Raw genomic sequence first — 25,153 nt, forward strand, 5'->3', positions numbered from 1 at the left:
CGCGCAGCCCCAGCAGCACGGGCGGCTCGGCCGCCATCACGGTCCCGGCCCCGCCTCCCCGCGGTACGGCGGCCGCCGAGGGACACACCGCAACGGCCGCTTCGCTCTGCGCCGCCGCCGCGAAATAATGGTGAAAAAAGCGTTTGGGCAGCCCCGGATTGCGGCCCGGAGGGGCTTTCACGGCAGGGATGGACGGGGCTTGGAGCGACCAAGGGGGGAGGGGGCCAGTTCTGGGCCCCTCCAGTTCCAAAGGGACAGGGAGCTGCGGGAGAGAGTCCAGCGCAGGGCAATTAAAATGATTAAGGGATTAAAGCATCTCCCTTACGAGGAAAGGCTCAAAGAGCTGGGGGGCTTCAGCCTGGAATGAGCCTATATCAGGTAAGTGGAAGAAAAGGAAGTTCCAAAAAAAAAAAAAAAAATGAAAAGCAACATTTATTTTTAACAGTTTACAAAACGAGAAAACAAATGGAGATTTCTCTGTCCTCATTGGAGAAAGGTCAAGCCCACCTCACAGATGGGTTTTGATGGATGCTCTGCTCCCCAGAAGCTATTTCCAATTAAAGGAAGTGGAAAGAGGCTGTAAGGATGACAACTGACCATTCTCTTCTGAAAGAAGAGGGGAATATGCATATACCATATTCTGACATTGATATTCTGTACAGATTATTTCTTACAGATTTCAGTATTTTTGCCAATTTCTCCCTCATTCCCCCTTCTCACAGGAGCATTACTCAGTTTTGATATCCACTGAGTAGATGGCGTGGTCTTTTTGAACCTGAAAGACTGTGGGCTTTTTCTGCTTGCTTCATTAAAGACCCATTTTTAGTCCTGTAAACATTCCAAATTTCCCTTGATTCTCTCTTTTCACTGTGATCATGACAAGAGGTTACATAATAGTGAATTAGAAGGTGATCATTAAACTCTGCATCCTGACAAACTCATTTTGCTTGACTTTTTACCTTGGGTTTTAAAAGCAAACTGTATCCTCCCCAACTCTTATAAATCTGTGTGTTCTCTCCTTTCATTCATTATTTGTTTTGTGAGCTGTGTCCAAAACTCCATTTTCTGTTCTTTCAATTTCTTTGCTGCCTTTTGCATTAGGTCTATTTCCAGGTATTTTTCCTCCAGGTCATACCGAGGCCAATGGACCAACCCTTCTCCGTTGGGATTTCTGGAAATAATAGAATGAAAAGTGAGTTTTCCAGTTGCTTATCGATTGTGCTCTGGCTGCTCAGGCTGAGTGCATCTCAGAAAACTAACACCAGCTCACAGTATGTGATTCCAGTACCTGAACCTGAGTTTTTATCAAAATGCTTGTCAGTGAAATGGCAAATGTTTAATAATTACCATTATTTTTGGATCTAAAACTCCATTGCAGATGGAGTAATAGCTCTTGGATTATTATTTTTTTTTCTTTTTCGGTCTGCAGGTTCATAGAAAAGGTTTTTCTTGCAATCACTAAGAGTAATTTGCTTCAATATTTATCTTAAGTTCTGCCAAATCTGCAGGAACCACTGCATAGGTATTGCTGTTATGTTTCAGGCAGCACAGACAAAACTTGAGCTGTGATTAGCATCATAATTCTCACCCATTTCTAGCAAAGTTAGTCCAGTATCTCATAACGGTTCTGCTAAGTTTATTTTCCTCTTCTGTAGCATGCCCTGCAAAGTGAAAAGATGAAATGGCAACATTAAAAACTAAATAATGGAAAAAGCAGCAGCTATATTTATTCCAATAGACTGTAACCAGTTCTACTTGTTCCTCTGGGCGACAGGAGTTTTACCCAAGCAGAGCCCCAGGAGAGAACTGCAGATGAATGGTTTAATGAGAAGTAACTACTACTAAAGACAGAAAGCACGTTGATTTCAATGTTTCTAAAAGAGAAAGTCTATTCTAAAAGCTCTCTAGTAAATAAAAACTAACAATAATGATGTTTTAAAAGGACTACTTTATTAAGCATGGATACATCACCTGCTAGGAATGGCTTTCCAAAGACAAAGGCAATCTCATCTCCATGATCTGCCTTTACAAACTCCGGTACAACCCCCGCTGCTGAACTTGGCCGATGCTGAAATTCATAAAGGTAGACTGGGTTGCCAGCATCTGGTAGAAAACACACAGAAGAGTGTTACTTTAAGAGCTGAAAATACCTGCCGCCAAAGATGATAGGCCTTCATTACAAGGTATTTTGATAAAATGAAAACACTATCAGTTCTTTGGCTAATGAAATGTGATGCAAACTGTCCATAAACACACCCCAGGATGGAATTCCACATTTCTTCTGGCAGATGCTGGGTTAGAGACTTACCTCTGTGGTATCGAGCCACTTCAATGGCTGAGAGAACAAACAAAGGGTCTCCTATTGCATCAAGAAGGCCATCCCGCACCTGAGCACGGCTTTCTGCATTCCCTATGTATTCATTGTATATTCGGTCAACAACTTCAGAAGTAATACCCTGAAATTAGCAAAAACACTTCTTATCAGGATGATGAGTATTATAAAGAGTAGCAGCGCTAATTGAGCATGCCATCTGTGTGTCCCTGGCTAAGCCCCAAACGTTACTTTCTTTCAGAGAAAACCCTCAGCTGTGCCAGAGTGTGGCTCAGAATTGGGGGTTATAAATGTTGTCAGGGAAAAGGGGTTTGCAAGATCTAAAGATCAAACATCTGTAGCTAAACATCAGTCAGTGATCGATAGATACTGTAGTCTGTGCTCACAACCCTCGTAAGAGACAGGAAATCCTGTTGGACTTAATCAAATTCGTTTGCTGTTGTTGATGGCTGTAACTTACTCCCTTTCAGAACAAATCTGGGCTCTGCCTTTCTGAGTTGGGTGACACTGAATGATCCATTGCAAGTACTGGCCATGTTTAGAAAGTCCTTAATTCTTCCCTATTAATCTGCATTTTTCTATAGTTAGTAGTTTCAGGAGAGTACAAAGGAAGCAGAAGGCTGAGAGGTTTGTAAATTACAGGGAAGCAAAACCTCAAGTCACCTAAACATAGGTCTCTCTGTGCCACTCTAAACACCTCAGGTTATCCTTTCTAGTCTCCAGCCACTGCTTCGGGACGGCAGGTTCTACAGGTCTGGTGTCATACCTGTGGGTACCGTGCATGTCTTGGATACCCTAGGGTATTGAAAATGTCACCAGGGATCTGTGTTTAGGTACCTGAATCACTCCCAGGTTTCCACAGAACTCCTTTTTAAAAAGAGGGGCATTTGGGATAGAAATTTAGGGTGTATTTTCAATTGCTAGTAAGAATCCACCACATCTGCTGCCCTTTACTGCCTCATGCTAGGAAGGCGTCCAACAGGACAAAGTTTGCCTCTAAAAAACACCCCTCCAGGAGTACAGACGTAGAACCAGACTGGTGAAGAAGCAGCAGTGGGTTATTCTGGAACGGTCTCTTACCTTCAGTGATAATGGTAAGGAGCTCTGTAAAATTTGACGTGCAACGTCTTTATCCAGACCATCTGCGTACGCAGGGAATTTCATTGTCTGCACGATACAGTGAACCACACTTATTAGGAAGTCTGATATTAACAACATGATATACAAATAGTAACATTGAGGGTCTCTTACCATAGGAAGTACCCATCCAAATTCACAGTTATTTACTCCTATTATATATGGGACTGCATTGATCTCTTTTTCAGATAGTAATTGCCTGGGACTCTTCGGAAAAAATTTACCATCTGCAGATGCACTGATGAACAGGGAAGGCTGAAGGAGGGGGGGAAAGAAAGAAAAACTTCATTAATACATGAATTTTCCTTTTAGAAAAAATTGTCAGGTTTTTACTGCAGTTCCAAAGCAAAACAAAATGAAGTGCCAAGTGAAAATACAGGAACTAATAGCTTTGATGGCATCTCTAAATTTGCTCAGACAGATTTTCTGCACTGGGCAGAAGATTCTGTGGAGATTAGCATTATATTTGTAATGCTTGTGAAACAGAGGTGATGATGTCCAATTTACATCTCCTCTTAGTTCAGTCCTATTATGGATGTGTGGAGGAGTAGTGGGAAAACTATCTTCTGTGTTGAAACTGCACAGCAACATGGAAGCCAGCACTGTGATAAGAAATTTTAAGTAGGACATAATGTATTATATTAATTAATTTTCCAATTCTCCAGGAGAAACCGTGACATTTCACATAATTTTCTCCTTGCCCTGGTAGAGCATGACAGCAAAACACAAATAGCTCAAAGTCCATGCAGAATGAGAGGGCAGTAACCTGTTCACAGTTTTCAGGTGAGGTAGAGCATAGCTGCAGTGTGGTCAAATCCTGAAAAGGTCAAAAAAGTCAGATGTTACATTCACTTCAAGTTCTCCTAATATTGCCACACACAAATAGCACACTCTGTTACAATAAAATTTGAGATGCCAATTCAATGCAAGCAGTACAGTTCCACCTACCATTTTTAGTGTTGTCTGTATTATCTCTTCTTCTGTTTTTCCTCTTAAGCATTCAACCATTGCAGCTGAACTGTGTTTTTCACAGCCAAAGGCAGTAGCGATTCTCTGCAATGGATAAAAACCCTCACTTTTACACACACTTCCCATGGAAGGCTCTATGTGCCACCCAGCCCCAGGGGGGGTCTAAACTTCTGCACAGGGACCATCAAAGCCAGACCTGTCCCAGCACAGAGGCAGAGAACTGGAAAATCTCATAGCCCTTCACACTGTGGACAGAGCAGAAGGGCTAAATATACACCTCCAAAATATTTTGATACAGAAATAGACCAAGATAGCCCTTCTGGTGAAAAACACGCTGTGCTGAGAGGGCAGGAGGATGGCAGGAAGGAGTTAGAGCGATGCACATTCGGAATACAACCACGTGGATTGTAATGAAGAGCACATTATGCCATTATTGATGATTCTTTTTGGGTGAAGAAACAGCTGTCCTTAGAGAGACAGAGCTCATCATAATGTTTGCCTCTTATATCCCAGATTATCAAATCTAGGTTCCTGGAAGCTGTTGCTCAAAAAAAAAAATTGGCTGGAAGTCAGCTCTTCTTTTCAAATATGAACACATTGAATAAAGTCTTGTTTATTTGCACATGACAGGCATCAAAATAGGAGGGGACAAGAAGAGTATTCAGCATCTGGTGCCATTTTTCAGCCAAAAATTATAGCTCAACTTTTCTTGAAGACAGTTACATGTTATAGCACTCCTTTACATTTCGTAATTCTTCCCTGCTTTTTTGTCTTCTCTTCATCTTTTGATTTCACTCAGACATGTATGGATATTTGGGTATATGAGAAGCAAAGCATCATTAAGTGCACACAGAAATACTGTCTCTAATGACTGTGGTTGTAGTTTCACAAGAAAAAAACACCTGTTTTTACATTTTTTGAATAAACCCTTTAAGGTATGAAAAAAACTATCTGGAAAAATACTTAAAATTCCACAAAATACCCACTTGTGCATCCTCCTCAGGCTGGTCAGTGAACAAGACCCTGATTGCAGTACCACTCTCTGAGATGGCCTTATGGAACAAGCCCTTTGCCAGGGGAGATAAGACCTGTGAAAAGGCAAGAACAAGCATCTTAAGCACGACAAGCATTATATTGTGACCACAGACTTGGAATTCCAGTCTCAGGAATTGCCATTTCAAACATTTTGAAAACAACTTTCTCTCACTGACTTTTTAGGCAATTATTAAAAATTAACATGTATGGTGTTTGGGGTTTTTTTTCCCCTAAGTAAATTAAATTTTGTATTACTGTGAACTTACAAGAGCAGAAACGCTGATTCCTCCTGCAGATTCTCCAGCAATAGTGACGGATCCTGGATCTCCTCCAAAATGTATGATATTTTCCTGAATCCACTGAAGAGCTGCTACTTGATCCAAATACCCCCAGTTCCCTCGGGCATGTTTATCGCCAGTGCTGCGGAGAAAGAACAGATTTGTTTAAATGCTCCATGCAAGAAAAAAGACAGAGCAAAATACAGTCTGTGGTATAAGAAATCATCTGCTGTTCTCTACACAACTGAAAACAAATGGCTCAGAAAGCATTGAGATTGGAGCAGCAATCAAACAAGAACAGACTTGGAAGCTGACCTGGGACCTGTAAATTGTTCCCAACTGTTGCACATGTAATTAAGAAATGTATAGTTTCTTTGCAGTATTCTGCATGTCTCCTCACAAAGGCTTTGCACACATAATTTTGGAAATCACTTAGCAAAAAGGGAGACCAAATATCTTACCTGAAATACCCAGCAATACCTAATCTGTACTGAATTGTTACAACCACAACATTGTCAAAGGCCGCTAACGCTGAGCCATCGTATGATGAAGCTGCTCCAAAAACTAATCCACCTCCGTGGATCCATACAAAGACCTGCAAAGACACAACCAGAAACAACCCAGCAGAGGTAAGAGCCTCCAGTGATAAAAACTCAATGTGAACTAAAATATAACATTGTGTGCTGTTTCCCTCCAGACTCTTTCAGATTATGTTCCACAAATGGTAGAAATCTTTCAAATATGAGGCCTCCAGTCTTACAGAGTGTCTGTGATTTTATTAAATAGTTATAATAGACCAGTACCCCATGACTTTTCGCAGGTTATATAGAAGAAATCAAATTACCTAGCTAAAATGTCAATAAAATTTTATTTGTAAAATAGGATTTTGTGTATCTTGTAAACTTCAGCAAATATTTACTGGGGCAAAGCATGCAACGTAATCATCACCACAAAACTGCACCTGTAAGTCTGCAGACAGAACAGGTTGTAGGTTTGCTGTACAATCATTTTACTAGAGGTTTCAGAATGATTTTGCTTACAGGCTGCTTCTCCTGTTTTTCTGTAGAAACGGGTGTGTACACATTGAGGTATAAGCAATCTTCAGACACATCGAGAAGAACTTTTTCTTTTCTGTTAGTAATAAGGTCTGAAAAAACCTGTCCTTGCACTTTATCCTGTAGACACCTGAATAAATGAAAAAAAAACAAAACAAAACCAAGCAGTAGAAATAACTAAAACCTCAAAGCTGTGAAATGGAGCCTTTTTGTATTTCCACAATAACGTGAAACCAGAAACCAATCTCGAGTACATTTCTTGGCAACAGATTGTTGGCAACAGAAAACAAACATAAAATATTTTTTCTACTTTTAATATATTTTCTTCCTTTGAGCTGACATGAATAAGATCTGTAAAACGGAGGCACAGTCTACAGCAGTACACAGTGACATGCAGATATAATTGTGCATGTTTCAAAATATTACAGAATTATACCTGCAAATATGTATGGCTACAAATTACTTCAATGAAGAAGCAAATTAGTTATTTTACATCTCCAAGAGCTTTTTGTATTGGAATGGTAGGTATTAGGCTCCAGGCACTAAACAAGGGCAGTAGTACAAACGGAGTAAGACATTTGTAATATAGAGTAGACTTGGTCTGCATTTCTTATGTGTCCTATTAAGCATTTTTTTCTTCTACTATTTCATTCCAACTTTTCCTCAGCTTGTTTCTGGTTTTGCTCCAAAGCTACACCATTTATAAATATTGCTAAGTAATGGCCAAGTGCTCCCAAACCAGAACAATATAGCCAAGCACTGGTCCATATTAGTTCATCACTGATGCCCATTAGATAAGAGTTTTTAACAAAAAGAGCAGCTTGTAAGGATGTCTGTAGAAATCCATTCATTTTATCAGCTGCAGGTGGTAACAAGATGGCCCCAAGGAATTTACCTTTGTGGCTTTCGATGCCCTGTACATCAGTGTCCTGGAATTGCATAAGATATAAAATTATTAAAAAGGTTAATGGCTTTGCATTGTCTTACATTGGCGGGTAGGAGGTGGCATCTCTGACACCTTTCCATGGCTCAGGTGGCTCGGGCTCAGCAAACCTCAGTGGCCCAACTGGAGGCTTTGCAAAAGGAACTCCCAAAAAGACATTTATGCTCCTCTCAGCTGCGTCTACTTTGAATTGGTACCCTCGGACTGTCCCGTATTTGGTCACCACTTCTGGCTGCTCTGCTTTTTGTCCTGGGGGATGTGAGCACAAAGTCACAAAATTGGTCTATTTGTAAGTAATTGCCAGAATTCTAAGAGCTTTAGCTACTTAAATATACACCTCTTTTTTGCTTAAACAATTCATTTTCCTACATAAGGCTTCAACAACTCTAATCAGTATAGCTGACATGTTTCAGCCTTCAGTCTGAAGGCTGAAATACACATACAAATACTGCTTTGTACATGTCATCTCCCTTGGGTATATGGCACGTATTGCCCTACTGTCCACACATGTCAGTAATTGCATATAGATCTTACTCCTTTCTGATCCAGGTTGTTAGTTAAAAGTCCAGTAGATAGCTCTCATTAAGAAATGCCATTTCCTTTTTAAGAAAAGATCTGAGAATATGCAAAAGATATTCCGGACGATTGGTAGTATGTACAGCCAAAAGAAAAAGCTTCTAAGAGATCCGAAAACAATCTGGCATACACAAATCCAGCTAACATTTAGGTAAGATTAATTTTAAGATGAGTGCCAAAGTTCTAATACCAGATTACAAATGTGGAAGAGTGGACTGCTCTGCCTCTGCAGACAAGAATTTGGGACAGGAATTCGATTTCGCAAAAAAGGCAAATAAGACAAATGACTGAAAATGTGGACTGCTCTGCCTCTGCAGACAAGACTTTGGGACAGGAATTTAATTTCGCAAAAAAAGGCAAATAAGACAAATGACTGAAAAGAGATCACAGAAAGAAATTAAGAATGATTTTCTATGCAGACTTAATTTCTGTGCAGCAAGGCTGGGTGCCCAGCTCCTCCGACAGAGCCGGGGATTCCCCAGGTGAGCAAGCTGCACGTGTGCCCTGTTGTCCCCTTACAGAAGGCAATAAACACCCCTGAACCTTACCAGTAGCAACGAGCGCTGCGGCCCCGATGGTGAGAATCAAGGACAGCCGCGACGCGTCCTTTCCAGTTGCCATTTTGCAAGCTGGTCACATATTCACCTCCTCAGCACGTTGCCTTATATACTCAGTTAAGTATAACTCTTGCGCAAGGCAAGCACTGATTAGGAAAAGTAATACTCAAGCTGTGAGCCAAGCCCTGCCTCTAAATCCCTGCTCGGGGTGGGAGGAGACCTCCTGCCTTGCAGGGTGGCCCCATCAGTGTCCTCAGAGCTCCCTGTAAATCACAAAACTTCAGGCATCAAGTACGTGCTTTAAAATGCATTGTTGAAAACAGTCTCCCATTGCAAGAAATGCTGTCTCACTGCCACCTTTCACAATGCAGTCAGGATTTCCTCACCCGACAGTGAAGAGAGCAGGAAGGGAACTACACTTTTACTTTATTACATCTGTTCACTTCATTTTAGTATTAATATCCCAACATACAGTATAGCCACAGAGAGCAAAATCCAAAAAAATACTCCTGAAAAAAATGTACTTCTGCTGAAGTAAAAGTTGAGGGATTTTTATTCTCACAAAATAGGAGGAGTCCTGCGTGTTCGGGGACGTTAGTTCGGTATCAAACACAATACAAGAGTTTTGCAACACTAAAGAGATCATTTCTCAGCTTTTCTATTGTGAGAACAATAGTAAGGGATTTGAGTGTTGACTATACATTTAATGCCTCTGAAAAACCAGGAGGGTTTATGAACTTCTGTGTGAATTCACCTCTATCATTGGAGCATGGTATGAAAAGCAGCGATGAGAGAGCTGAAGAGAAATAAAAGAGATTTTCTGCCCATGTTGACTAAGAGTTATGTTAGTTCTATGTTAGTAAGCTTTGAGCTCTGCCTTTTTTTGGTTTTGTTTTTTTAGCAAGGCTCAGTAGCTCTTGCCCCAGAAAGGCTGCTTTGCAATTTTATTTCATGAGAATTCTCAGTTTTCTGAGACAGCCTCTCTATAGCTTTATTTACTGCTTGCACCTCTGTTTTCAGCTAAGTGGGCCCTAAAGACCCACAGTCATTAATTAGTTCAGCACTTGCATTTTGCACCTCGTGGCCCTGTGTGCTGAGGCTGTGCTTGTGTACTTTGCCCCCGGCCTGGCGCAGTGCGTCTGCGCAGGTGGGATTTACAGCCCTGTGGGTAAACCCAGGCCAGCTTTGAACGGGGCTGCCCAGGGAGCAAACCTTTATTTGTGTCAATAAAACTGATCTGGGATTAGTCTGCACTTTTATGTATGTTCAGTCCACACTGTATTGATGCAATAAATGGAAACAGGTGCCTGGAGCACAAGGGATGGAGTGGAGTGTAAATGATCTCCTACCTTTACCTGTGTGATAAAGGTTTCCTAGAAGCCAGCAGTACTGTGCAGTGGTGTGCACTCCTGTTTGCCTCCAATGCTGTTGCAGATTCTCTCCCCGTCTCCACTTACCTTGGACTGCTTTGGTTCCTGGCATGGGAAAGCTCTTTCCGTGCGAGGTGGAACTACAGGAATCCCTGCTTGTGACTTGGCTTCCACCCCGAGGGGCACGTCTGCCTCAGCTCCCTGCTGACCCCCAAACTGCGGGAGGGGTCCTTGGCCACAAAGCCAAATGCTGCGCACTCTGCTGCTGTGTGCTCTGCCTGCTGCTCTTCCCTTCTCCTGAAACAAACTTCATTTAGCTCCATACACAATTAATTTTCTATCTCCTGATCTTCACTGATTTTACTAAACGCTCTCCCATTTGCTTTCCCTTTATTTTCCCCCTTCATTAACTATTCTATTTTCCAAGCCCTACTCTTCAAGTTTAATTTTTTCTGTGCACTTTTTCTCTCTGAAGTGCAGAACGTCTCACCCACATCCCATCCGCAGTCCCAGAGACGCAGCCATTCTGAAAATATCACCAGTGCAGAACAGTTTCTGCAAACTCTGCCAATCTCACTTACAGCAAGATAACAAAAAAATGGGATTTTAGATCCCTACAGCCTTCACTGTAAATGCTTTGTATGGATCTACAGGTATGACCTACTCGCCCTGAGAAGGTGGAAACCCTTGCTCCAGTGCCACACATGGGACTTTTGGAACCTGGAGACCGTGCTACATATCTGGCAAGTGGAGTTCTGGGATCTTGTTTGGCATTCAGTTTTAAGAGAACATTTTGCAGCTTACCCTCCTTCAGTGAATAATGCGTAAGTCAGGGACCGAGCCAAAAAAATCCTGCCACGTGATGATATTTGCCGCTTAATACTTTAATGCACTGCTACCTTTCTTGATCTCAGTAGCTGAAAAATAGAGACAAATACCACATTTACAGGCTCATAATTGCATAAGAGCTCACAATTACATTTTGCCTCAAGTACGGCTGGTAGAAAAGTTTACAAGTCTGCATTTAAAACAGGGTCAGTTTGTTCTGTTACTCAGCCCCTGGCGAGCATTCAATGAAGCTGGAGTGTGTAAAACCCAGAGTTTATGAAGCCAGCACTTGGACAGCTTTAACTCTGTCTCTTTAGCATCTGGCAGTATCACGTCAGGAGGTCTCTGGGATGGGACAGAGGATCAGAGCACTCACCCCTAAGTAAACAGGGGTAAAATCTTTCAACATTTTCCACTGTGATTTATTTTTAGCACTGTGCCTGTGCCATCCCACTGCACTCCTCTGCACATACTTACAGCAGAAGCATATATTCTGTGTGTATACCTACAACACTGCCTGCTTCTCTCCTTTTAAAAGGAGTCGTACAGGACCTTAGGGGAATTGTATGTGCAATGAAAATCTCTCAAAACTATTTTGAGATTGTATTCCCCTCACAAAACATGTTAGCTAAAACAAAACACTTACCAAAGCAGCCGTTGAGCTCACAGTCTAACCCTACCTCCCCAGTTCCAACTGGCAACAGACTTTGGGCAGAAAGACGCAGGAAATCCCACCCTATTCCTTTCAATAAAGCAGAGAAACAAGTTCTTGGCAACACTGAAACCATGCGTTCAAGACTTGTTCCTGGCAGTCCAAGTGCATATCAGCTGGTAAGGGCTGGAATAATTCTGGGGAAACCCAGTCTCTCCAGATTATGTACCACAACATTCAGAAATACACTATCTGTCAAAAACCAACTTACAAAGCAGAACGTTCATTAGAATACAGACATTTCTGCATCTAAATCAGACCAAAACTTCCGTACGATCACCCTACCTCCCCAGTTCCAACTGGCAACAGACTTTGGGCAGAAAGACGCAGGAAATCCCACCCTATTCCTTTCAATAAAGCAGAGAAACAAGTTCTTGGCAACACTGAAACCATGCGTTCAAGACTTGTTCCTGGCAGTCCAAGTGCATATCAGCTGGTAAGGGCTGGAATTATTCCGGGGCAACCCAGTCTTTCCACATTCAGAAATACATTGTCTGTCGAAAACCAACTTACAAAGCAGAACATTCGTTAGAATACAGACATTTCTGTATCTAAATCAGACCAAAACTTCCGTACGATCATGGATACGCTCGACATAATAGGACAGTTTTACTCGCAAATTGGGTCTTTATTGATGTCACTTTATTAAAACCAGGTTGCTGCTACATTCTGTCTTCAGTCATGGGGAAGTCACAGAAAAGTATAAGTGGTAGGGAAATTTGGTAACTGTATTTAATGAGCGAGGCTTCTGTTGTAGACCCAAAGCCAGGAAAAAGTAAGGATCACAAAGGGGAAACAGATAAATTGGAATTATTACAGTGAAAAATTGCAAATATGACAACCGTGAAGAACAGGTGAAAAGAAGGTAAATGCAATTTTATCCTCAAAATTACTTAATTTCTTTTACTATCCTAATAGTTTGTATATTATGTGCATGTTTAGACTGTAAATTATAACTCTGAATTAACCTTCTTGTTTTCCATTCTTTTGTTACTTGTCTTGTCAAACATCACCTTTCTCAAGAAGTCTATCTTCTTTTCCTTCAGCTTTCTGGCTTTCTTCTGTTTCAGATTTATCTCTAAGTATTCTTCATCTAGGTTGTAAGATGGCCATTCAACCAAACCCTCTCCATTAGGATTTCTGTAAACAACAAGAAAGAAAGAGTGAATGCCCTTTTCAGTCGCAGGGGAATTCAGTCCCAGAAGTTAACACTGAATCAGTTAACTCCCTATGGAGTCACTACAAACCAGTAATGCCCTGTCATGGACCTCATGATTCTTACCCATTCCGAGCAAAGTTTGCCCAGTACTTCATCAGAGTTCTACTCAGGTTCTTTTCTTCCTCTGTAACTTCACCTGAGAGACAAAATGCAAAATAGTATTATATGTGGCAGAAATCAAACCAGTTCTGCTACAGAAGCAGCATTTCAGTCTGTGAATATGTTGTAACCATTTACTGATTACAGCAGAAGCAATGCTAGCAATACAGCAATCACCAGGAGATTTCAGCACTCTTTATGAATGAGATCAGCATAATTATCCTTATTCCGCAGATCAAGGAATTAGGGTACCAGAAAATATGGTGATTTGCCCCTAGCTTTTCAGGAAACCAGAAGCAGAACCAAAAAAATCCACATGTCCTGAGTGCTGTTACAACTCAAGGAATGGGCCACGTGGTTTAGTTTCATAGACCTCACTCTAGCTTTGTGGGACTGAAGTTCTCCTTATTCAGAGCGTGACTAGGCAAAGCTTTTGTCATTCCAACACATGACGATGTCATCCCATGAGACTTGTCATTCCATGTCTCAACATGTCAGGAATATTCATTTAAATATAGCTACACATATGCTCACTGTATCAGCTAGGTGAAAATAACTTTAGTTACAGTGTGTTATTAATTATAAATGCATCTCAATACATCACGAAAAACATTTGCTATTTTAATGCTGCCAGTAAATTCAGGCAAATAGAAAAAGAAATGTATAGTGTTTTCTAGTGTAGGATAACATAAGTAAAAAAAAAAAAAAAGCAAAATCAAAAGGCTCTAGTAACAGATTAACGAATGCTTTTACAATGTAGCTGGACTGCTCCAAAGTTCAAAGCAGTAAAAGGAAATACTTTCATTTATGTCGCATTGAAACACACTATGAACTACTGTGCAAATGACAAAAAATAAAAGCAGAAAAAAATTAATTCACTCAAAATAAGTAAAACATCTATGGGGGTTTTTTTGGCAAAATTAGAACTGCTCCTAATTTGTTTCACAGGAAAGAAAATAATCAATCCTGAGTATCCTTGTTTTAGGCATATGCAATTAAAGCAAACTCCTGTATTCATAATAATCCCGAGGATGTGGCATCTTGTGTCTGACTGTTCAATGACTGGCACATTCTCTTGGACTGTAGCAACATGGGATTCTGCCTGAAGGAACCAGAACTTCCAGAATCCCATGAGAATGACCAAAATGACAAAGCAAAGGCAATTTTGAGAACACACCCTTAATCCTTTCTCAATGGATTGTTTCCATTTTGAATGAAATGCTTAAATATTAATTGAGTCATGGGAGAAAACAGTCTTTGACCTAATCATTAGATTTTCATGCCAAAAACGAAACGCTAGAGTTCTGAGCTTTGCTCTAATCAACACAACTGGAAAAGTGACTGAGTCCCCCCCATTCTCTGAAGCACGACAGCTGGTGGGATTTCCCGGAAGAGAGGGAGATGTTATCTTAAATTCCTCAGGAAAAGAAGACAGCCTAGATTTCCTGCTTCCCAAGCACTCCACTAATCCCTTACAAGATGACCTTTCCTTCAGTTTATTTGTCAAATTGGCAAATTCATGAACAGTGTTGGTTTAATCACAGTGGTGTTCTCTAGCAAATGTCCTATTTGGCAACTTGTTGACAACACGTGTCATCTACTGTGCTTCAGAAACAGCAAACTGTATGTGATAAAGAGCGGAGCAGACGGTAAATTAGTGTTAAACAAATCCCAGCAGGTGAAAGGGGTGTACTTTGGTCCCCCCGTTAATATATGCCCTTTAGCCTGATTAGAAAGCAACAGAATGATGCCCGTGTTACGAGAGTAATTTATGAGTGAACATTGACTGTTCCATTCCTTACTGCGCAGCTGAATGTCACCAGCCAGATATGGTCCTCCAAAGACAAAGCCAACTTCATCTCCATGATCAGCTTTCACATACTCTGGTTTACTGTCCCTGTACGAAGTGGGACGATGCTGGAATTCAAAGAAGTAGGTGGGAGCTCCAGACTCTAGAAGACGTAACATTTGGAGACTTAAAGAAGAGATGCATAAATTACAGCTGACATCAGCTGTTTAAAATATTATTTTAAATATGCCCAAAGCTTTATACTGGGCATGTTTTTCATGTAATGTTACATTCTAATATGTATTTTTATTTTTAGTATAAAATTAAGAACTCACACCACTTACATATGGAAAAAAAATTAAAATATTAATCCCAGGAAAACTTACAGAAAACAAAACATAAAATTATTTTCCAGTTCTGGGTATTTTGGTATGGCTTGTCTACATTTAAAAACCAGAAAACCTCCAGACTACAGAGCTGCTGACTTCCCAAGCAGCAGTGGACCAAAGGACAAATTCCAGGTTGTTTTAATACATTTTAATTTTTAAGCCTGCACACTTCAGTTAGCAAACATTTACCTGTGTTATCACACTTTGCTCTCTATATATCGTGACTATGAGCGCAAGTGCAAGAGGCTGAGATAAGGAAGCACATACACTTGATTCACCCTGAAGTTCCCAGTGGGAACCTCAAGAAGGGCTGCCTACACATGACAGGACTTGTGCCTACATCATTTGATTCAGCATGTAACAAGAGGTTTGAATGTACTGCTGGTATTGATTAGCTCACCCCTGTGATAATTCAACACTTTAATGGATGGCATGACAATTCCTACATCCCCTAGCAAGTCCAGAAACCCGTCCCGTAGCTCAGCAGGATCCTCTGTGTTTCCTAGATATTCATCCACTATTGCAGGCAGAAACTCTGATGGTATGTACTAAGAGAAACAGGGGAAACAAGAAACAAACAGAAAAATTATCACTCTCTGAATCAGCAACTAAAAATACCATCTTTTAAATTTCAGAGATTCTGCAAAGGCAGAAAAGTCCAGGATGGCACCCATGTTGATGGGAAATCATGATGGCAAATAAAACCTGTTCAGACCTTTTGTGGGGAAAAAAAAAACCCAATACCAAAAAAACAAACCAAACAAACTACCTCAGGTCAAATTTGCAACAGATTTATATAGGTTAAAACTCTACAAGAAGATCCAGCAACTTCTCCTGATAATACCTTTGGCTGCTGTTTTCTTCAGGAGGCAAGAGATGGGAATAACAAAAGTAAATTCCCTGAGTCCTTGAAAGATTTATGGACTATTAGACTTCAGAGAAGACCAGTGGGATCTCCAAACGCAGCTTACAGTTGTAGGGTTAGAATTTGCTGCTTGAAAGATACACTTCAAAACTAGGAGGGCAAAGTAACTACTTTAAAAGTTATGCTTAATAATGTAAACATATTGAAAAATCCTGCCTTGAAGCCCATCAACCAGGAGGATTAGCCATCAGACACCATAAGATTAGGGACACTATTACAATAATCCTACATACAAATACGTAAGACAAAAATGTTGGGTCAGAGGTGTAGAAGAAAAAAGGAATTTCCCCAAATCCCAAGCCTGACTCAATGCTATTTCTGTATGACTCCATACACCGTGGTCCTGTCAACTTTGCTGGGACTCTCCCCAAAGCATGACATGACCTCAAGCCTTAGTGACACTATGATTCAAGCAGGAAATGAGAGAACACCAGACTTCACAAATCTGTTACATGCATTACAAAGAGATTTCACTTCTCAAATGAGATTGGTGCAGCAGTACTTACCAACATAGGCAGTAAAAACTCTAAGGTGGAAGTGATTGATTTTTTATCTCCTATTTCCTTCAAACCTGGTATTTTTGATGTCTGCACAGAATAAAATAAAATAAAATGGTATTACTTTTAACATTGAAACTACATTATTCCACTGTATTCCTACTACTGGTGTTTCTTTTTGAAGCATCATATCATATGCAAAAATGCAGCATGATGCAGCAGCTGTCTTGAAACCTTGTATTTACTGCAGTAAATGGTTTCTTGCTGAAGGTTTCTACATAAACCTCTCGTGCTGAGTGAACTTCTCATCCTTAAATCAACACATGTTGTTAAGAAACTTATAAAACTAGAAACCATTAGGTCAGAATTGAAGCAAAAAGCTGTTTCTGTCTCAAAGGTCTATTTTCCCTCTGGTAGGGGAGATCTTAAAAGTCTCTGGCAGCTTCTCTGTCTCTAGCCCAATTGTTTGAACGTCTTGAAGTAAAGATAAGGCAATGCTGCTCCTCCTCTTTTAGAGCATTCTATAAAATGACTCTTCTGTCTGCAAAATGAATCAGAACAGATTTCACTTTACATTTTTCTTTTTGGACTCAGTACCAGCACCCTCCCAGAGACACACAGTTACTACAGAGATTCAGAACAAATGCTTTGTACTGCACAGATGAACAGGAATATGTAGGAGATGAAGAAAAGAGGACAAGGAAGAGAGAGGACACAAATCCACCTCCTGCAGTTTTGTGCACTGTGTAGCAACTGCTCATTTTTTGGAGTTATCCATGGAATTCATATGAGAAAGAATTTATGCGCTGACAACGGCTTGGACACCTGCATTATCCCCATCCTCTGTCCCCAGATTTTAGGATGAGATAACACTGTATAAAATTGATGTTCCAAGGATGTCCATGTAGTTTAACTTGCGGGATGAAGCCTGTCTCACTGTTTTGCGACCAACTGGTTCTGGGCCGCTACAGAATCATAATGCAAGCAGAGTTTACCTTTATATACACCACAAAGCCCTTTTGGCCATACTCAAAAGGTGTCCTACCAACAAATACCTTCTCAGAGTTGCCTGCCTCAGTTAACACAAACATTCAAAAAAACAAAGAATAGCCATTAAATTACAGATCTAATATTCCAGCCGAATTCATTGTTGGTGACTCCTATCATGAACGGGACTGCATTAAATTCCTTGTCAGCCAATATCTCTTCAGGTGACTTGTGAAGAAATACTCCATCCAAAACCAAGGGTAGAAATGGGACTTCCTTAAGAAGGAGAATTAAAAAAAAGATCAAATTACTTGTTATTAATATTACTTGTTACTAAATACTATCGTTTTCCTTTTTTTCCTTCAAATCATATAATAAAATGTCCACATTTATTTAATGCTCCAAGTGGAAATGGGGCTTTAAAAAATCTGAATATCTACAGCCACTGAACAGAAATTCACAGCTTTGCACAAAAGTATAAACTGCAAGCCTGGCTGGGCATGGTATGGACTAATGTAGTGGTTCCCTGACCCCGTGCTGCTTCTAACTGACATCAAAACATATGTACACTCAAGTCTTGCTCAGAAATTTACAGGTGCTGTGGCACTTCACTAAAAATTCTGAAGAGAAATTATGTGAAATTAAATTATTTCAATATTTAGGAGGTATTTTGACAAAAATTAAGAAAAATCAACTTTGGAACAGGTCAACAATGAACTCCGGTCAGAGGCTGAGCTCCAGTTTTGCAAGCGTGTCGTTAAGAAAATGTCACTAATTAGAGTCTCACCTACCGTAGTGTTAAAGACTATGTCGTCTGCCTCCTGGTTCCTCAAGCAGTTTATCAGTGAGAGGGAACTGCTGCTCTCACACTTAAATGTACTTGCAATTTTCTGAAAATTATTGACAAAGACAAGAACTGTTAGGTCTGAGGCTGTTCTTAAGGAATTTATCAACAGAAAACTATTATACACAATAGTTTTATTTAAGGGCAGATTTAAGTGAGCTTGATAGGTCTTTGAGTATTTTATTTGACTAGAAATACTAGAGCTTGATCATGAAGTGAAATCATTCTGGTGTACTTCTCTTTCTTGTTATTTGTCCATTCACTGTTCTACAACAAACCTTGCTGCAGGGATAGTACAAGGTTGTAACATAAATAAAATAAGAAAGAAAATTCAGGAAATCAACATATAAGAGATTCACATTATTACTACCTGCCATTTCAGGAGGAGAAATGAAAAGGTACTTGTAGAGAGGAATGTAATTTTTCATTTTGTTTGCTTGTTTTAAATTAATTTACTTCAAATAAGGACCCTCCATAAAAGAATAATAACTGAATGCCCCTTCTGGATTTGAAATAAAGTTTCCATAGTAAATGTCATAGTTACTGTATAAGTTACAGTGTGCACAAAAATGGACATACGCCCAGCTTGGCGTGTGTGCAACAGAAAATACCTAACCTGACCCACACATATTACAATCATACAACTGTACCATCTATTTCCAACACCAAAAGAGGCTGAAAATAAATAGATTGTTTGAATGAAAATTTACTTAGTGCTAATCTATATATTTATAGGTAGAACATATTTGATCAACTTTGTTGCATAACATGCAATCAGATTTTCCCCTTTTCTCTTTTAACCAAATTATCAGATATAAGAAATATCCTATTGTAGGTTATAAAGGCTTTAAAATGAAAAAAAAAAAAAAGAGCCTACCTTAAGATCTGTTGAAAGAAGTAAATCTTTAACAGGGGGGATTAGAATTCCACTCTCAGATATTGCTTTATGAAAGAGACCCTTAGACAAAGGAGATAAAACCTGCCAAGAAGGGAAGAACAGAAAGTATTTATTCTACATTAGGGTCCTTATCCCATAACTTTGTGCTTGACTAAACTGCTGGATTCGGTGGGGAATTACACATTTTAATGTGCTTACAGGGGAAGTGTCCAGACTTAGCCCAATGCACCATTTATTTTACTTTTGAAAATCAGATTAAGCATGAAATGTTACACTAATTGAGTTTTTGAAGATTTTTTTTCAAGAGTTTGCTTTTTAGTGTGTCTACTGCATACATACATGTGCAAAAACAGAGCAAGATCCTGCAGATACACCAAAGAGTGTGACAGATCCTGGATCTCCACCAAAGGGTTCAATATTTTCTTGGATCCACCGAAGAGCTGCCACTTGATCCAAAAATGCCCAGTTCCCCCGAGCGTGTTCATCCCCAGTGCTGAAAGAAAAGCATTATAAGCCAAATTCTCAGGAAGAGTAAGAGTTCTTTTAATACCAGAATAAAATAAATCTCACCAGCCCACATTTTGTGCATATTTGGCCAAGGAAAGATCTGTATAGCTACTGACCTAAAGCCCTTCACAGCCAGATCTAAGCCCTGCTGACTTACCTGTCTCTGCTGTTTGTTCACCCACACACAGCTGGATCCCTGGCCTTTATTTTTTGCTTCACACACCATGGGATGGAAGCAAAGGCAAGAACAAACGTCCTACCCAGAACCAAAGCAGCCCACCTGTGATTTGATAGCAGGCTACCAGCAAATGACAGTGCAAATGGAATTTATGGACATTTCTTAATGGTTTGAAGTCCTGCTGTCAGTGAGCTATGGACATTTAAATCACTGTAACAGCAAGAAGCTGGTATGGAAGTCCAGCTGATTTAGAAAACAAAACTACCCAGGCTTTAAACATGACAGGAAGTATTTTGTAAAAAGTGAAGTAGCTCATCTTACTTGAAGAATCCAAGGAGTCCAAGTCTGTACTGAATTATTACTACCACAACGTTCTCATAGGCTGACAGTGCAGAACCATCATACCTAGAAGCACCACCGAATATAAAATTGCCTCCATGGATCCACACCATTACCTTGGAGAGAAAAAAAGGGTGAGACACGCTTTTAAACATTGCTTGGTAGATTTCATTTGAAAAAGGAAGACAACATCAGAGAATTAGGAACTCCGCATCACCAAAGCTCAATGGGAGCTGAATTTTAGGCCGGTAGACTTTGAATTTTACATAATAATATTATTTTTGCTACTGCAGCATCACATTTTCAAAAGCAATTAACTGACTTAGGAGCTGTCATTAGGTGTGACTTTGTGCAACATTAATCTCTCCAATGGGTTTACGTACAGGCAACTTGTCCTTCTTGTTGGAGCCAGCGGGGCTGTAAACGTTCAGATACAAACAGTCCTCAGAAGTTCGGAACTGCAGGTGTTTTTCTTTAAAGTTTCTTTCAGCTGTCTTCAACATGGACAGATCTTGGGGACATCTTCACAAAAGAAAGGAAAAGTGACTACTAGTAACAAAAATGCAATAGCAACCACGTAACAACAGTAGAGAACATACACTTTCTTTGGCCCCACAGACTGAATTCCCACAGGGTGCTCGAACTTTGTATTACTTATACACAGTTAGAGGTGTAACCGTGCAAGCACAGCTCTACTTAAAAAGCTGAATTATTTCAGCACAGTTTAAGGAGAAAAGTTGATTTCCAAAGAAAGGAATTTCTTGTGGCTTCTGGCCCCACAGTTCTAATGAAATATTTCAGTACTGGCAGCATATTCACTGCCAGCCAATACAAACTTCTTACCAAAAATAAGACCTCTGTACCCTAATAAACACAACAACACTGACAAACGTGAGCAGGGCATATACACAAATGAACGGAACGGCTCTCACAGTGGTGGGTAAGAAGTTGCATCTCTCAGATCATCCCAGGGTTCAGGGGGTTCAGGTGGGGAAAACCTCAAGGATCCAAGAGGGGGTTTTGCAAAAGGAATCCCAAGGAAAGCATTTACAAGTCTGTCTGTCCCCTTCACATTCGTTTGTATCCCTTTGAGCCGTCCAAGTGTGATAGCCACTTCTGGCTCGGCACCTTTCTGTCCTAAGTAACACATAAGGAAAAAAAAAAAAAAGTAAATCGCATCTTCATAATTATCAGGTAGACTTTTCAATGAAGCATTTTTTATTGACGGTTTGATTTAGACTATTTCAGCTTATTCCTTTCCATTTTGTTCAGTTTTCATTTTGCTTTAGTGGAATGACAGACACCCCCTGGCAAACACTCCTACAGCTGGCTCTGCCCATGACAGGGGGGGCTAGGTAATTAGTCACTGTGCGAGATCATAAAGCTTAAAAACAAATTTCAGAGCAAACAGCAACTGTCAAAATCATCAACATTTTCTAAATTTATCAGCCAACCAGATCTTAACAATTATTTTTTTTAGATAATTTGGAAATGTTTTTCCTTTCTACCGCTTAAGACAAAGTTTTATTTTCATAAAATCATCACAGAAGTGGTTTCATCTCACAAAGCCAGTAATATTTGCATCAAACTTATTAGGATATTTTTGCAGATTGCTAACAAAAGTATAAGAGATGGACTGCCTTTGAAAATCACTGCACTGAAACTTGCTAGTTGCAACAGCAATAACAACAGATTTTGCATCTCACCTTCTGCTCCACAAGTGACGAATGTTATACTACAAAATAAAGCACAAAGCAAAGCAATGTGGCTCTGAGGAGCCATTTTTCACCCCCGTTTGGACTCTAGATCATGTTCTGTTTGTATGCGGAAGAGAACGGTACAAAGGTCCCTGCTGAGGGCATTCAGAGCAGGGAGTGCAGCTAAATTCCCTTTTGAACATGCACTGCACTAAGCACTTTCAGAGCTGCACTTGACACAGAGTGTAAACACAATCCCTTAGTCTAAGGCACCTAATCGTTACCTGATCCCGAGAATGGGCAATCTGAATATGACCCAAAACCGTCTGTGAACAACAACAAAAGGTCTGATCATAGTTAATCTGCTGTTACTCCCAACAAACAGAGAGAACAGTGAAGCTCTGGAGAGGTCGCAGAGCTGTCAACATTTAAATTCTTGTAAAAAACCCACAAAACAACAAAAAGCTCACCAAAAGCCAGGATTACAGATTAGAAATAACTAGAAAGTAGCATTAAAAAAGAAAAAAAAAACCAAAATAGTTAATTCTTCTACAAGTTTTAGTGGGGGCTAGCACACCTGTACCTTAATCAACATTTTATGCGCTTTCCAGCAGGGTCTCCAGCCTCTAAAATAGTTTTGGAATTTGGTGTAAATTCCCACCATTCATTTGGGAAATTAGCCGTTCATTTGGGAAATGGGCTCGTTAGACAAAGTCAGCTCTTCTTTGACAAAAAAGGGTGGCAAATGAGATAGGTAACACAAGATTTTCAGTGCAAGAGAATGCAGAGCTACTTACTACTTCTTATACAGTTCCTGGGTCTCTGGGTTGCGGTAGCTTTGGAAAGTGTGCCAATTTCTCATTAATTTCACCTAGAACTGTGCAAATACACATGGTAGAACATAACATAATATAACAAACATAACATAACAAACATAACATAACATAACCCCACTAAGAGTAGGTCAGCTTTGGTTTTCCTGAACAGCCAGAAAAATTATGCTTGCCAACAAAATTTATCATCCAAAACAACATACACTAATTGAAAGACCAACTTAAGATAACAGAGGATTAGATTAAGAAGGGAACTTTAAAGTCAATGTAATCTATATATTAACTGAATATAATACAAACCAAAGCTGAAAGCAGAGGTAAAGGGGAACTTTGCTCACAGGTAGCTTGCTTGCCTTATTTAAAATCTCAGCAGCTGTGCAGGCCCCTCAGTGACCTTCGGAAGAGGCCCCATGGGGACAGACCCCAGCTGGGCAAACTCCCTGCCATCTGGAGCACACCTGAGGCAACCACCATTTCTGCCAGGCGGGGCTGAGCAACAGAACACAAATATACATCTTTTCTTCCAGTTGTAACGTCTTCTGAGGCAGCAAGTCTCAGCTCCTTCCCAATCCTCCTTCCCTCCCGTCAGCCGCCGGGGAAATGGCCGCCCCCCGCCTGGGGAGCTCCTTCACCTCTCCTCACCTGTGGCAGGCAAAAAACAAACCCTATACAGGTCATTTTTTGGGGAGAGAAATCAAACATATGGCAAGAAAGCTAAAACAGATAACATATAGTATGTTTACACAGGAGTACGTGCTTTCACCCCATTAAAAAGGGCTGTAGGAAGCCAAAATATGTTGTTATTACACTCTGTCACTTCAGTTTCTGTACGTTTGCAGGGTTTTTTAGCTAGTTTGACTTTTCCATTTAATTAAAAGAGGAAATAAATCATTTCCATGGCGAGTATTTTGCATTTAACACTCAATTCACTGTCCCCACCCCCGAGCTCCAGAGGCCCCTCACAGACACCGCCCCCTCAGGGCCGCCCTCCGCCCGCAGTTCTGCTCCGTCCCCACCGGAGGGCGCTCCCGCCACGGGGAAGCGGGGACCGACCGCCCCTGCAGCTCCCGGTGCGGCGGCGAACAGCGTCCGGGCTCCTTCCTGCCGGGCGGCGGCGGAGGAGGCGGCGGGGAGCGGCCGCCATGGTGGGCCCGGGGCCGGGCGGCGGGGCGCCGCTGGAGAACGCCAACCCCCTCATCTACCGCCGCTCGGGGGAGCGACCCGTGACGGCGCGGGAGGAGGACGACGAGCTGCCCGACTCCATCGACGACCGGGAGATCTTCGATATCCTGCCGGGAGCGGGGGGGACCGGGCCGGGCTGGGCCGGGGGGTGCGGGAGCGGGCCTTGGGGGTGTGCGGGGCCGCTTTCCTTAACCCGGCACATCTCATCCGCTCCATTAACGACCCCGAGCACCCCCTCACCCTGGAGGAGCTGAACGTCGTGGAGCAAATGCGGGTGAAGGTGAGACCGGGACCGGGCCGGGCTGCGGGACGCGCCCGCCAACCGCGGGGCAGCGCTACCGCTCATTAACTTAATTATTTCCTCACAGCAGCCTGCCGCAGCTAAACGTAGTACTTAATAAAACATGCCCGGGGAGAAATCTGGAAGCGGCGAAGCGCTGGGTCGGGTTGGGTGTGACGTTAAACGCCGCCTGCTGGTTTGGGGTAAAAGCGGTGGGTTTTGGGTCCAGCGGCAGTGTGTTTTCCCGCAGGTGAATGACGCGGAGAGCACGGTGGCGGTGGAGTTCACCCCCACCATCCCGCACTGCAGCATGGCCACCCTCATCGGGCTCTCCATCAAGGTCAAGCTGCTCAGGTCCCTGCCCGAGAGGTTCAAGGTGGGTCCGGGGAGCGGGAGGGGGCCCCGGAAAATGGGGGGGGGGGGAAGAAAAGCTAATGAACTTACAGCGAAAAACAACCAGTATTTTCATGTTACGGGTGGGGGAAGCCCCCCAGGAAGCAGAGGGAGCCCAAAGGAGGCTTCAGCAGGTGGGAATACACGATATTCTGTGATTTTACACTCTATTTTACTCTGCTGTTGTACAGTAACTAGTATTGGCAAGAATATCCCTTTTTCACTCTTTTTGTTATTGTCTTATTCAAGTTGAGCTTCCCATGTTGTGTTGACTTGTCCCCTTTTTCTTTTGCGGTGCCTTTTAC

At 41.4% G+C, this 25,153-nt stretch overlaps 4 protein-coding genes across 6 annotated transcripts in view; 1 reads left to right on the forward strand and 3 right to left on the reverse strand.

Moving 5' to 3' along the window:
• PDCD2L (programmed cell death 2-like) overlaps positions 1–37 on the reverse strand; it is a 4,380-nt gene extending 4,343 nt beyond the window's left edge. The window contains exon 1 of the mRNA XM_014942135.1: positions 4–37. Coding sequence (XP_014797621.1) covers positions 4–37 — 34 coding nt within the window. The remainder of the gene's footprint in view (positions 1–3) is intronic.
• A 371-nt stretch (positions 38–408) lies between these two features.
• LOC106888376 (fatty acyl-CoA hydrolase precursor, medium chain-like) lies at positions 409–9,021 on the reverse strand. 3 transcript variants are annotated; one of them, XM_014942575.1, is made up of 15 exons: positions 8,874–9,021; positions 7,794–7,998; positions 6,792–6,936; positions 6,213–6,346; positions 5,740–5,893; positions 5,425–5,526; positions 4,418–4,522; positions 4,236–4,286; positions 3,584–3,724; positions 3,413–3,499; positions 2,309–2,456; positions 1,972–2,103; positions 1,589–1,661; positions 960–1,171; positions 409–606 (listed from the first exon to the last, which is right to left on the reverse strand). In XM_014942575.1, the coding sequence occupies exons 1-14, from the start codon at positions 8,944–8,946 to the stop codon at positions 997–999; spliced, it is 1,725 nt and encodes a 574-aa protein (XP_014798061.1). In that variant the 5' UTR covers positions 8,947–9,021; the 3' UTR covers positions 409–606; positions 960–996. The 3 variants fall into 3 exon arrangements, with proteins under 3 accessions (XP_014798061.1, XP_014798060.1, XP_014798062.1); XM_014942574.1 differs by having other exon boundaries at positions 409–1,171; XM_014942576.1 differs by lacking the exon at positions 4,236–4,286 and having other exon boundaries at positions 409–1,171.
• Positions 9,022–12,399: 3,378 nt separating this feature from the next.
• On the reverse strand, positions 12,400–22,284 carry LOC106888165 (fatty acyl-CoA hydrolase precursor, medium chain-like). Its single transcript, XM_014942199.1, has 13 exons — positions 22,170–22,284; positions 21,396–21,600; positions 20,847–20,985; positions 20,446–20,579; positions 19,779–19,932; positions 19,419–19,520; positions 18,489–18,587; positions 17,833–17,973; positions 16,720–16,800; positions 15,689–15,836; positions 14,913–15,062; positions 13,075–13,147; positions 12,400–12,932 (listed from the first exon to the last, which is right to left on the reverse strand). Exons 1-13 carry the CDS (start codon positions 22,243–22,245, stop codon positions 12,743–12,745), a joined length of 1,692 nt encoding a protein of 563 aa, XP_014797685.1. The 5' UTR covers positions 22,246–22,284; the 3' UTR covers positions 12,400–12,742.
• Positions 22,285–24,064: 1,780 nt separating this feature from the next.
• Positions 24,065–25,153, forward strand: part of FAM96B (family with sequence similarity 96 member B) — a 3,920-nt gene continuing 2,831 nt past the window's right edge. Inside the window, exons 1-3 of the mRNA XM_014942599.1 lie at positions 24,065–24,277; positions 24,376–24,455; positions 24,706–24,831. Coding sequence (XP_014798085.1) covers positions 24,136–24,277; positions 24,376–24,455; positions 24,706–24,831 — 348 coding nt within the window. The 5' untranslated portion in view covers positions 24,065–24,135. The remainder of the gene's footprint in view (positions 24,278–24,375; positions 24,456–24,705; positions 24,832–25,153) is intronic.

The sequence above is a fragment of the Calidris pugnax genome, unplaced genomic scaffold (assembly GCF_001431845.1).
Source record: "Calidris pugnax isolate Ruff unplaced genomic scaffold, ASM143184v1 scaffold28, whole genome shotgun sequence".
Taxonomy (NCBI): Eukaryota; Metazoa; Chordata; class Aves; order Charadriiformes; family Scolopacidae; genus Calidris; species Calidris pugnax.

What these genes read in the sequence shown, in the direction of transcription:
- LOC106888376 (XM_014942575.1), bottom strand. Translation starts at nt 8,946, where the DNA reads ATGGCAACTGGAAAGGACGCGTCGCGGCTGTCCTTGATTCTCACCATC. An exon ending in AGTGGCTCGATACCACAGAG is followed by an intron (nt 2,104 to 2,308) that starts GTAAGTCTCTAA and finishes GTTTTCTACCAG; the next exon opens with ATGCTGGCAACCCAGTCTAC. An exon ending in TGGAAAGCCATTCCTAGCAG is followed by an intron (nt 1,662 to 1,971) that starts GTGATGTATCCA and finishes TTCACTTTGCAG; the next exon opens with GGCATGCTACAGAAGAGGAA.
- LOC106888165 (XM_014942199.1), bottom strand. Translation starts at nt 22,245, where the DNA reads ATGGCTCCTCAGAGCCACATTGCTTTGCTTTGTGCTTTATTTTGTAGT. An exon ending in CTTGCTCTGTTTTTGCACAT is followed by an intron (nt 19,521 to 19,778) that starts GTATGTATGCAG and finishes CCTTCTTGGCAG; the next exon opens with GTTTTATCTCCTTTGTCTAA. An exon ending in TTCTTTCAACAGATCTTAAG is followed by an intron (nt 18,588 to 19,418) that starts GTAGGCTCTTTT and finishes AATAATTTTCAG; the next exon opens with AAAATTGCAAGTACATTTAA.